Source organism: Strix aluco, chromosome 3 (genome assembly GCF_031877795.1).
Source record: "Strix aluco isolate bStrAlu1 chromosome 3, bStrAlu1.hap1, whole genome shotgun sequence".
Lineage (NCBI taxonomy): Eukaryota > Metazoa > Chordata > Aves > Strigiformes > Strigidae > Strix > Strix aluco.
Genome location: NC_133933.1, coordinates 73,858,200 through 73,871,509, shown reverse-complemented (window position 1 = coordinate 73,871,509; position 13,310 = coordinate 73,858,200). Strand labels below are relative to the sequence as shown.

The 13,310-nt window shown below is 35.7% G+C and overlaps 1 protein-coding gene across 1 annotated transcript in view; it reads left to right on the top strand.

Annotated features, from left to right (window-relative positions):
• Positions 1–13,310, top strand: part of NKAIN2 (sodium/potassium transporting ATPase interacting 2) — a 578,259-nt gene that overhangs the window by 307,860 nt on the left and 257,089 nt on the right. The window contains exon 3 of the mRNA XM_074819203.1: positions 5,073–5,153. Within this exon, the coding sequence (XP_074675304.1) occupies positions 5,073–5,153 (81 nt within the window). The remainder of the gene's footprint in view (positions 1–5,072; positions 5,154–13,310) is intronic.

Sequence of the window (13,310 nt, the reverse complement as noted above, 5' to 3'; positions counted from 1 at the left end):
CTCTCAGGAGAAAGCCTCAGGCAATGGGAATGGGAAGGAAACAGCAAAATGTGCAGAGCAGATTAAATTAGAGATTGGTGCCTACCATGGCCACATGAAGTCACCCTGTAGACTGCTGTCTTTGCCACTTCAAATGGACTTCTCCCAGGGAAATCTAGGTGAGATCTTTTACTAGTTCCAGGATGGTGGAAGTGAGGCAGAACTTTTACTGTTTGGTGCTGAAGAAGTTCAAACAGACAACACCACAGAAGTTTATGACAACTAAACCACGGACTTAACTGTTCAGGAACAGCTAACCACCAAACAGTTGTTTCTATTTCAGAGGGGCTTTTTAAAGGTAAGCAGAGCTGTAGGCACCTCAAAGATTAGCTGAATGTTATCGCTAAGTTTAGATAGTATGTTGGTGTCAAGTATTCGGAATTCCATTCATTATCAGATTTGATGAGAAAAATATAAGTTTGAAAGTTGTATTTCTAAGTGATGTATCTTCATAGACAGAGGAATTAGGGGAAAATAACTTTAGAAGCAAAGATAATTATAACTGTGAACAGTTGTTACTGTGTTATTGGAAAGAGGTGCTCATTTCAGACGTGTTGGGCTCCAGGTTATCTTTGAACAACTCAGGTACTGTTGCCCAGATAGCATAAACAATCACATTTTCAATTACTATGCCAAATGTAGTAATTATCATTTTAGAAATGCACTTAGTTTCTTTTTCCTGCATAGAGCATGCAAGGGTCTTGGGGCATAATATTTTCAGATTTGGAAGAATCTGGAACTAAAATTTTGTACATTTCTAAAAAGAAGATAAGTAGCAAATCACTAATCACAACAACAGTTCATTTGGTTTGAATTGCACAAGGTAGTAGCTTGTGGTTCTGGAGCCCTTGTATCCCTCAGTCAAATGTGATTGTAATGGACTCGCATATCCAAAAAGAATTTGGGAGCAAGAGAAATGCCATGTAAAGTTCTGTGAAAAAAATGCTTAAATTTAAAATGCTTATATCTATCAGAGTTGCTTACTATTTATACTCAAAAAGTATGTGACATATGTCTCCTCCAGGCAAAGTGACGAGTATTAGATGTGAGTTCTGGCAGCAATGGGCTACCTGGATCTTTAGTTCTTGTGCCCTTGTGATCATTTTCTATTGGGCTGTGGAATTAAGTCTAGCCATTTATTTCTTTCACCTTCAGTTTCCCTGTTAGTAAAATGGAGGTAATGTGACTTAGACAAAATTGAAAGAAGTGTGAAGAGGGATGTATGGATTCTTAGTAGTTACATGTATTTTAATAATTCAGTTTCCCATTCCCCAAGAAAAAAGACATCCTATATTAATTTGTGAAGATTCATAGCAAATTTTCAAACCTGTAACTACACAGTATCAATAAAATATAAAGTAGGTAATATTTCTCATAATTCTTTGTAGAGTGTTATAAATTCATGTTTACTTGAAGAATGGTAAGTGTATTCTACCATAAAAGAGCTGTATTTATATAATTTATTTAAAAAACAAAACAAAACAAAACACTTTTACTGATTGGCTACAACTTTGCAAAATAGCAAGTATTTAAATCTTCAGTGTTAGCCTTCCAGTTATACCTCTTTACAGTGTGGATTTCCATAAAAATAATAATCTGTGTTGTCATTGCTATGCCTCCTGTCAGTATCTCCTGCTTGGTCAAGTGTGTGTGTATCAAGGTTCTTGTCTTGTTGATATGAGACTGCTGTAGCATTGTGGTGTCTTCTGTCATATAATGCAGCTGTCTTGAACTCCCACATATGAGAAAAAAATACAGCTATAGTCCTTTGAAGAACTCTTATAAAATGTGTTTCTAATTAGATACATATAATAGAGAGTACCAGCGGGATTTGTTCATTGTCACAGACCTTCAGAGCTGAATTTCCGCAACAATTTGCTGAAGCACATAGACAACAAGAGGCATTTATGGCTGCATGTGATCCAAAGATAAGAGATGTGCTAGATCTGAAGCATCTGAAACAAGAAACAGTGGGAAGCAGAAGCATCCTTGTATTTCAAGACAATTATATTCAGTGTTTATCCGCAGAATTCAGGCAGCAAACACTCAATATAATATTTCAAAAGGAAGCAGTTTAAAACATACTTTTAAAAGACATTTTTAGACCTTAGCTGTAGTCCAATAACAGCAGATGCTTGTTAAAAGAATGTATCTAAAAGTCAGATAAATTCGTCATTTTTTTGGTGATAGACTAGACAGTGGAAAAAAGAAGTTTCACTTCTTCAGGTAAGCATAAGGCTCTCTGCTGGGACAAGCAACTCCAAAGTGCCTTGGAGTGTTCTGCTGCATGTGCTGTGCACAGGGAGATTTTTAATCAGCTGTTGCTTGCATGCAGTGTGACAAGTTGTGCCATGAACAGCTGATCTAATGAAACCTAGTTTCCTGTGGCTCTCCCACATTTTTTTCCCTTTTCGTGTTTACTGGTAAAATGTGATCTTGTAAGTCTTTCTCTATATGAGGACTTACTAGAGTATCTCTTCCCATTTGTAGTCCTATTTTCCTGAAACTTTTGTGAAAAAATATCTTTGAATCTTCTAGACTTTTGTCCAGTTAGCTTAAAATTTTTCAGGAGCACAGAAATTATTTCAAAGGAACAGACATCACACCTGGATGTTACTGCTTAAGTCTCATTTCTCTGGGAAACCAGTCTAAATGCAGTATTTAGATTTTTCACTATAAGAAATCCAATTATCTTCATGTGTCAGATGAAATACTTGTATTAACTCCATCAGAATATATGTATACTTTATATAACATTAAAGTATTAAAATAACTGGCAAAATCCAGCAAGTTAGAATGCTGCAGAGTTAAAAAAAAAATGCCCAACTAAGATTATTGAATCTAAATTAATGTTTCCTTCTCTTGTTCTGGTAGTTATAATGCTCCATGTTACATACAAAGCCAGGTGTACCATGAGCAAGCTACAGGAAAATGAAACGTTCCATATGCTTAATGTTTCGGAGTCGGTTAAAAAAAAAATAAAGAGTGTGTTAAGACCATGCATCTGAATTAAGTTCCCATGTTCCAAAGTTTTATGAGTTTTTATGAGCAGCCTACTCTCAAAGAGTAGATGTGAATCAAAGAAGCCATGAAATCTCCATCCCTGGCGATATTCAGACCTCAGCTGGACAAATCCCTGCACAACTTAATCTGTGCTGGTCGTACTTTGAGCAGAGATTGGACCAGGTGACCTCCAGAAGGTCCATCCTGACCCAAATGAATCTATGATCTATGACCAGATCAATGGACCAGAAAGAGCTGTCCTGTAAAGTATATGTAATCTGTATGCTTTAAATTACCTAAAATTACTTCTGTGTAAAGCAATTTGAACCTTTAAAATTGTGTTAGCTTCCATTAGATCAAACCAATATTTATCATTATTCTTTAAAATCTGTACATGGTCTACCTAATAGCTAGGCTGATTGGCAGTTGGTTATCTATAAAAATAAGAAGTTGGAACAGGCCTAAATTTTACTCGTGTTGGATATAGTCTCACTTTAGATCCCCTGAGAAAGGACAGAATTGTATAACTTTCACAGTATCTAGAAGATTAAGTAGAAAATGGCATGTTGAATGATAGACAGTCTGAGCAAAACAGCACTTGCAAGAGAAATGCAAGAATCCTACACAGCTTGTTACTGAATTTAGAGAATGAGATTGTCATTCATGACAAACAATGGTTGTCATGTATTTTTTGTAAGGGATGGATAGTGTACAGTTGAAAATATTGTCTGCTTATTCAGACGGTGAATATAATATGGAGGTGTGCAGAAAACAGTGTTTCCTGATTTGGAAAAGTAGTTTAACAAAATTTAATCAGTACAGTTTGGAGAAAACTGTTTGGAGAAGAGAAAGTCTGTAAATACATGAGAGAAATGGGCTGATGATATAAAAGGAGGAAATATTCCTCAGCGATAACAGGTAGGGAATAGTGTCATGTCTGTCATATTTCACACATATGCGGTGCGGTGGGTCTGTGGAATGAAATTAGCAAACATGAAGAACTGAATTGTGAACAAATAGAGGATAGATACAACAGCCATTAAAAAAACATTTGTAGATTTTAAGGTTTATTAGATGATGGAATAATTTGTCAAGTGAAGTTCTCAAGCAGTGACAGATAAGAGTGGCAACAGCAGGTCAAGCTTTATTATACAAGATCCTCCAGCATTATGTCAGGGAAATGTAGCTTCCAGTCCTAGCACATAAGGTCTTATGAATACAAAAAAGAAACAAAGTAGTGGACAGAAGGAGAGAAAACATGTATTTCAATACCCACATCAGATATGTGAATAAGAAGTTTGGCAACCACCAATGAACAGATATTGATTAAGCATGAATAATTCTCCTATACACTGTAAACCAAACCAAACCACAACCAAACTAAACCCCAGAAAATTGGTAATTTAAAATGCAGTCTACTCCTGAGGGTGTTGAATAATTATGAATCATGCTTTGGAATGCCACAAAATATATTGACAGAGGCAGATGTCATGACCAAATCCCTCCATATTTTGTAGAAATACTGCAAAATAACCTCTATATATAGGTTTATTTTCTTGAGGTTATATATATAGTTTTAGTTTCTTGAGACTAAATCCAAAGTGTTGCAGAATCCAGTGCCTAATTCAATTAGACTTTGTTATTTAGTAAGTTATATTTGAATAACCATTTGAATAAACAGCTCTGCCCTTCTCACATATAATTGATATTACATGCCTCTCTTGATATTGCAGTATTCCCCATCTGAACAATAATAAGAGATCCAGATTAGTCTCAAATTCAAATATCAGATCTATTAGCTGTTTTCCCAGATACAGATATTCTGGTGTGACTGAGTACTCACTACGTCACTTTAGAATGTCTGTGAAATGGAATAATTTATTCTGGATTCTCTTTTATATGTAACATTTTTATTTATATGCACCATATTTATACTCTTGTCTTGGATTGAACTAATAGTCTAATGAACTGAGTTTAACTCAATTGATAGTGAAATTATTAATGTGCTGTTTCTTTCTTCCTCCCTGCAGTATGCCGTCTGGCTGGTCCTTTGGGTTACATGGAACGTGTTTGTTATCTGCTTCTATTTGGAGGCTGGAGACCTTTCAAAGGTAATTTACCATTGGCTACATTTAAGTCATCAGCACTTTGTTAACATACCCCAGTTGAAAGGCTGTGTTCTGTTTTAGTCATCCTCATAATGTTATTAGAATGAGGGTATTATGATGGAAATTTGGAGTATTCTGGGTATGTTAGAAACTTGTAATCTAGACAGTAATGAGCATATACCTTCTGATGCCCACAACAGTAATGGTAAAAGAAAATTACCTCCTTTTGCCCCCTCAGTAATTCTGCAGTGCAAATTTCACCTCTATGAGAGACATTAATTAGTGATTTCATGAATACAAAAGATTACTATCTCAAGAGTAAACAAATATTTTTTTACCATTTAGCTTGCTGTTACTTAACTGGATTCCTTTCAGGGGTCTTATACCACAGCATAATAATTGTAAAACAAGGTGTCTTTAATTAAAATAAAATGTAAACTGGGGTGCCAGAAAAGATTGCCATTTTGGCTACAGCAGTGGTTTTTAACTTGGTGTTTCTGGTAGGAATGTTATGATTGCACACTTATACACAGTCAAAATCCATAGGAAAAATATATTTTCCTAAGAATGACATCTTTATAGGGTTTTATTGACACTGTAAGTCATAACACATAAACTAGCAGTTGGTAATGTGCTCAAACCAACATCTCAAACCAAAACTCCTACATTCTAAGGCATTCCCAGAAGGCTGGCAATTTGTGGGATAAAAGGTTAGCAGTGGTAACAAATTATTTTGTTAAAGTAATAAGCTTCAACTAAGTCTAAATATTACTGTTCATGCTGAGTTGTGCTCACAGTGGTGTGAACTGACCATCAAGGAGAATCCCAAGTGTGAAAGAGATCACATTCTCTTCTTGACTTAGATATTTAATTGCTGTTCCTGACTGAAGGGACTTTAGCCCAACTGTAAATTAAAGAGGTAATTCTCTGAGCCTTTGTGAGTTACTGATATGTTATGATGCAGAAAGTTAAACACAATTATAGGAAGAATAAATGAGGTAAAGATACTTCCCTACCTGTATTTTCCCTCAAATCACCCCCAAAGTATAAAAAAATTCTAGAGACTGGGAGATTTCATCCCCATGTATTCTGTTTCTTCAAAAGATGCTGACTTCAAAAGGATCAGAATTTCATTTCCTGAGGGTGTAAAGTAATTTTGTACAGGTAAAACATTTCCTGGGTCTTATACCTTCAGAGAGGCCAAATCTGATTAAAAGCTTGGCAAAAACATAGTAAATAAAGTAACTTGCATATATTATCTTTTATTTGGTTAAAATTCTTTCTGTATTGCTAAATTAACTAATGTATATAACAAACCTGGCAACTGTTGTTACAATTACACTCAACCTGATCCACCTTCTTTCCACCTGCTTATTTCAGCCACCTGCATTCCTAAACTTGTAAATGTTGGGATGTTTGTCATGCCTGGGGAAGTGAAAGGAGGTAGGAAGGTAGGGAGAAAGGAGAAGCAGCTGTTTCAGCACAGTGTTTTAATGGGTATAAATCCAGCTTACAAACACTAGTGCTAGTTGGAATAAAGATGGGACAAACTGAGTATGTAAGCCTGGAACTGATTTTTTTTTCTGAACGCTAAGGCTGTGTCATCTAGAGTACTTCCCAACTAACCATATGGTTCAGGCTTATATTTGGGTGCAGTCACAATTTTTATTTGGTCTTTAGAGGTATTATTTGTTCCAGTGATATGATCTGCCTTGAAACACCCAGTAGAGTACATTCCTTCCACTTCAGGTGGTTTTTAGACCAACAGTATTGGTAAAGAGAGGGAGAAAAGGAAAAGTTCCTGGAAAATTGATTTAAGAAATAGGTACAGATTGACTCATTAGCTACAAAATGTCTAATTCACACATGAGACATCACTCTCCTCTCCCCTTCAGCTGCAAATCGTACATCAAAACTTCCCCACATGATCAAATCTTCTGCAAGATCTAGGGCCTAGAAATGTATGTCTAATGGAAAGATACCCAAGTGTTTGGATGGATAAAACTTATCCTCTTGTTCTAGATCATTCAGAAGCTCCAACTGTTTTACAGATGTAGGTATCCTACACAAAGGATCATTTTAAGTTTTATATCTCTCAGTCACATTCATACGTCTTGCACTGAATCTCCTTTATTATTTATATTTTCATCTGGGAATAACTGCAACTTCAAATCTGTAATGATACTCCTGTGTATTTTTTTGTGTTTGGAATAGCACATAGAACCTTGAAAAAAGCTCTGGGTCTAAATCTGTTCTAAATAGAGAATAAAAAATAACCTTTAGGTAAGTACCAAAGGGATGCCTCTGAGGTTGTAAACCATGAGAGAGGATCCTACACAGCATGGCTTTAGGAATGGATAGGTTAAAATTACTGCCTAATAATAGTTCAGCTGGGTATAGTTTATTTTTATATGTATAATTTATAGCTTTCTACCAAATAAAATAAAGCCTTTTTTAAAAAAGTTTTGAGAACAGCTTTTATTCTATGTGTATGTACATCACTTTTTCCATCATCACCTGCTGATACAATGGAGAGGACATATTTCAATTGTTAATATACCTTCTTACAAAAGGCTTTCTAGCTCCATCCTTTTTTATTTTAGTTATGGGGTGGAGGTCATGACAGTTTTACAGCTTCTCCTTATTACACTGAAACAGGCCTGCAAAGACTCAAAAATATTTAGAACAATGAGGTTATCATCTCCAAAGAGACTGAGGATGCTCAAGGATTATTAGTGAACAGCCATGCAAATCTGTTTGCATTATACACCATTACAATCATATATATCTTGTGGAAAATGGCATCACACTAAGTATTTTCCATCCTTGAGGCACTGTTGTCTTTGCTGAAACTTTCACAGCAAGGTGGAATATTTATGGCTTTGTAACAAAGAGGAAATGCAATCACTTATTCTTAACCTTGATTGTTATGTGGATCTGTGAATGAATGCCTAGAAAACCCACTTCTCAGACTTACTTTTCAGTATTACTATTTAATAATATTTAATTAGTCTGTGTGTTGTTCTGCTTGCTGGTGAGTGCCATATTCAGTATAAGAAGGACTTTAAGGTTTCAGGAATGGTAATATTTATTTTGGCCTGTGGCTAAGCAAATGTAGCACGTGAAAATCATAATCTCTTGTCTTGAATGAGGCACATCTGAAGTACACTAGTGAAGCAAAAAGGAAAACATAATAGAAAGCATCTCCGAGAAAATGTAATATTTCAAAGGACACAAGGAACTAGATTCAACTCTCTCAGGACAAAAAAAAAGCCCCAAAACCCCAACAAAAGTTAACAGTCTGTTTAGCATTTTTTACTTTCTTCTTCAGAGAAAACTCCCATTTACTTCTATGGGATTCAGCTGCAACCTCTGAATAAATACCCTCAGTAGAAAGAGTGCTGCAAATGCTCATGTAATGAAGAAACAGCACTTTCGCTTCAAGGCATTTAAAAGCTTCCCCTATTGATGTCTAAGGATCCCACAAACAGAATGGAAGTTGAATAAAAACTATCAAACTTCTACTCTTAGTTTAAAAATGAGTAGACATTTTTTTTCTGCAAAAAATGTATGTCTGAGGTTGCACTGGTCCCATCACAAGGGTGGGAGTGTAGAGATGCTCCTTCTGTCAGTCACTGGAAGTCAAGTCGGAGGCTGGACTTGGGGTGCTGGACAAGGGGGACCAGCTGGGGTTCAGGGTCCAAATCAGTCCTTGCTGCGCATGGTCCCACCCTTGTGATAGTATTTTTGGTTCTCCTTACATGCAACCCTACTTGTGTGATGAGATGAAAGAGCTCTCCTCTCACTGCCACCTGGCTGAGCTCTGGTATTGCATTGCTGTAGTCCCTACAGTACTACGGGAACATGACCAACAATACACTTTTAAAAAACTCGTTTTAACTGTCAAAATTGACGTAGTTTCTATTTGTGTGGCATTCTTGACATCTTCCTTATTTATACCAAACAACATACAAAGGTTATATTTAGTATATTAAATCATAAGGTTGTACTTACATGTCTTTTGACACAAAAATTAGGTGTTTGTAAGTCAAACACTCCAGTATCAAGAAATGACAGAATTAAGGTTGCTTGTATAAGCATAATGTAGTGCTCTCTGTACATTCATTCTTATATAGCTTTTAATTATACAGTCACAGCTGTATTTTGTTTCTTTTTCACAATCCTTAATCTCTGTACAGCATGGCCTATTTTAGAGATGAATCAGGCTTGGAAATTGGGTGAGGCTGCCTTACTGGGTCTTACTCTATGTATTGCAGCAGTTGGAACATCTTAATAAAGGGACAAGGAAAAAAAAAAATTGTGCTTTTCTTACCATTTATGGGCATTGCATATTTTGTTTTCTCCTTGTTGGCCAACATGTGACTAATTGCCATACTTCATACAGGTAAATCCTGTACTTCAACTCTGCTCTGAAAACATGTAGAATAATACTATGAAAGCTTATGTACAGAACCTTGGCAACTAAGAACCTTAAGCGCCGTGGCGATAGTGGGTACATAGCTCACCATGTGCAGTTCAAGTGCAGTTCCTCCTGATTTTAGCACTCATTCTACAGATCTGAGTTGCAAGCTACTTTTCTTTAAAAAGAAAGTTGCTATTTGCATTCAAATGAGGTTACTTCCTTTCCTGTATTGTCCTGAGCTGCAACAGGGGGAACATGAAAGAATAGGAACGATTAAAAAAAATACACTTATTTAAAGTTGAAATTATTAAATATGATACAAATAACTAAATGTATTGTATCTTTTAAAATGTAAACTAAAGAAAAATATGTAGTCAGATTGTTTTCTGCCAGAAGTTTTAAGGGAAACCAGATGTTTCAGAACACATTTTCTCCTACCCACCTCAAATATCTGCAAATAACAGATAACTTAGACCCATAAAATGACAGACTAATTCATGTTGGAAGAAACCTCTCAAGGTCACTTAATCCAGTCTCCTGCTTAGAGCAGCACCAGCTTCAAAGTTAGATCAGGTTGCTCTGAGTTTTAACCAGTCAACTTTTAAAAGTCTTCAAGGATGGAAATTCCACAACCTCTCTAGTTCTTAACTATTCTCATCATGAAAAATTTTCTCCTGATATGCAGTCGAAATTTCCATTGCTGAAATCTGTGACATTGCCTCTTGTCCTTTCACTGTGTACCTCTGAGAAGAGTCATGTTCCACTTTTCTAACACCTTTTCTAAGCCCCTCTAGGCTTTTGACTGAAGTTGAGTAATTCAGCTTTCTTTTTGTCCTTTCTGTAATTGAATTCCTATTTCCAACTGCACACAGTTTGTTGCACCTCACAAGAAAAAAGCTAATTATCATGTAATAAATAATAAGTTCACTTTTCACAATTCTACATGCTTTACTATGGAAGAAAAATGAAGGGTCTTCACATATATGTAAAGCTATATAGTATCTTAAGTAAAATGCAGAAAGATGAAGGTTATCCTTGTTATCTGGAAGAAGTAATAAAACGTTCAAAAAGAATTAGAATCCTTTAGTTCAAAGACAATTCAATTTATATCAGTTGTCTGATACTGTATTTAGGGAAATACGGAAAACAATGCATATAAACCTTGCAGTTAAATAAATGCTGAAAATGTGTAACTCTTCCCCTTTCCTGCTGAGGTAAGTATGAGTCAGGAAGGTTAACCAAAACTTGGTGAAGGCTCCCAGTAACTGATAGGGAGCAGGAGGAAGTCAGTATAATGACATTGCTGGGGAATACCTCTGGGGAGAGAGACAGCTCTGGGAGTGCAGAGAAACTACTGGAGAAATGAAGGTTTAGGGAGACAGTTGCTGCTGTTTTATTATCTGCAAGTATTAGCCATTCTGTAGCTGAACTGCAGGTTTGACTGTTTTCCATATCATGAAAACAGAGTAATAAAGACAAATAAAAGAATTCATGTAACTGCCAATGTACACTGTGATTAAAATGAGTATATTCATACTCATAGTCATGGTTCATAGTAAAGTATGGCCAGAAGGGACTTCAGAATATGACTAGTCCATTCTCCTGCCTTCAGCCAGGCTCAGCAGCCAACCTGGACTATAACAGGGCATCTGATGCAAAAGATCTTAAGGAGGAAATGAATAGTTTAGAAATCCACCCACAGCTGACGGTCATGCATTAACAACATTTCACCACCGATAAATCCACCTTTCCCTTGTTGACCTGAGATGTTAGTCCAGCATTAGCCAGCTACGGCTGACTTTTAGTGGCTGAAGTGCAGTCCATCCCTTCTCTTTTCCTTTTCCATTGGATGACACTAATGGGAAGAGGAAGAGGCAGCAATGGCTGTAGCACTTTCTGCCAACAGACCATTTAACATCAGCCCTGTATTGCTGGTGGATGGAAAGGGTGGGAGGAACTATGGAGCCAATGTCTCCTACCATTCTCATTTGTCCCCACCATCTTATCCACCAAAGTTATAAGGACTAACCAGAAATAGACACCTTGTAGTATTTTTCTACTTGAATATCCCAACATTGGCAAGCACACATCCACCTATGAGTCTGACTTTCACATACCACTGCTTGGATTGATACCTAGTTGCTCTGAAATGCAGTTTATATTCATATGCAAATTAACTGCAATAATGCAAATTACTTCAGGATATGATTTGCATAGCTTGTCACTCATGGTGCTTAAAAAACATGCTGGCTATGAGTACTGAACACTTTATGCAGCCAATATACTCTGATTTTAAAGGGACAGTATGATACCTAGATGAAGCTGATGAAAGAAGGAAACAAAAGAAATGGTTCATTCATCTTCAGTGTAACTCAGCTGTAACAAAGCAATGAACTTGGTGACAAGATTGAACTTACACCAATTACACATTCATTCTACATTATTTGGTGTCCATTAGTATGATCATTATACTGCTTTGATTCCACATTGACTAATTATTTTTGTAAGGCGGTGGTCGTTAACAGTTAAATGTCAATGTTGCACATACTCTAATAAAACAACCTGCAGGATGTTTAATTTTGAACATATTACCTTCCTTGGATGTTGTTTTAACAGATGTCCTGTTAAGATAACAGAGAAATTAAATTAGTTTTCAACTCAAAGCATCTGGTTAACTTTGTAGGTAAATGCCTTTGAGCAGTAAATGTGACCAGGGTTTTCAGATAAATAGCTATCAGAATGTTTTAAGTAAATGACTTTATTTTTTCACTTCTATTACTCAGGGCAGATTTGACATGCTTGATCATATATCTAACAGATGAAAATTGAAAATAGTTCTGGCAACCAGCAGTGTTAGGTTATTCCGAGGGTAGTTTCATGGGTAGATACTATTAAGCATGCTTATAGTTTCAGATAATTTAGTTTTGCAGCAATTTTTAAACCTCAGGATCTCTACCAGCTAGAAGATAACTGATTACAAAATTTAAACTGTTTATACTGTAGACGTAGCATATGGTGGAAAACATTTAGATAAAAGTGGAATTTTTCATCTCTTTAATGGTGAAGCAAATTGTGATAGGAAATCATTCAAAGTATAGAAAAATATGAAATATGGTTGTATAGATTTTGCTTATTGTACAAAGTTTATCTTTTAAAATTCTGGGATATATTTTATGTTGGGTTCATGAACAAACATACATCTGCATATTGAGTTATATATTCACACTTTTCCCATAATCTAATAGTTATGCACTGAATACAGGAACACATGAAAATGAGTAAGTGATCAGATGATATTTCCATATAATAATTTACATATGTGTGTATATATTATATAAATATCATCTATGTGTGTACATATATATTAAGTACCTTAGTTATACTGTTAAGATCAGTAAGCACATATTTTAGCATATGCCTTACAACTGTATATATTCTAGTTACATGGAGGTTTTAGTATATATCTAAAGGCAGTGCCATGGATATTTCTGCAAGTCTTTCAAATGCTACAGCCAAGACATTGCAGAAAAAAACAAATATATATTTATGAGATTACTTTTTAATATTTATTAATTATATTGCAGTACCATCTAGTGGCCCCAGTTTGATATCAGGGTGTCATTATACTATGAGCCCTAGGCGCACATAGTATAAATAGAGCCTGTCCTAAATGGTGCATAGTCTTAGTATGTGATGAAACAGAATAAGAAGTAGGAACCAACAAATAGGAGACTGCA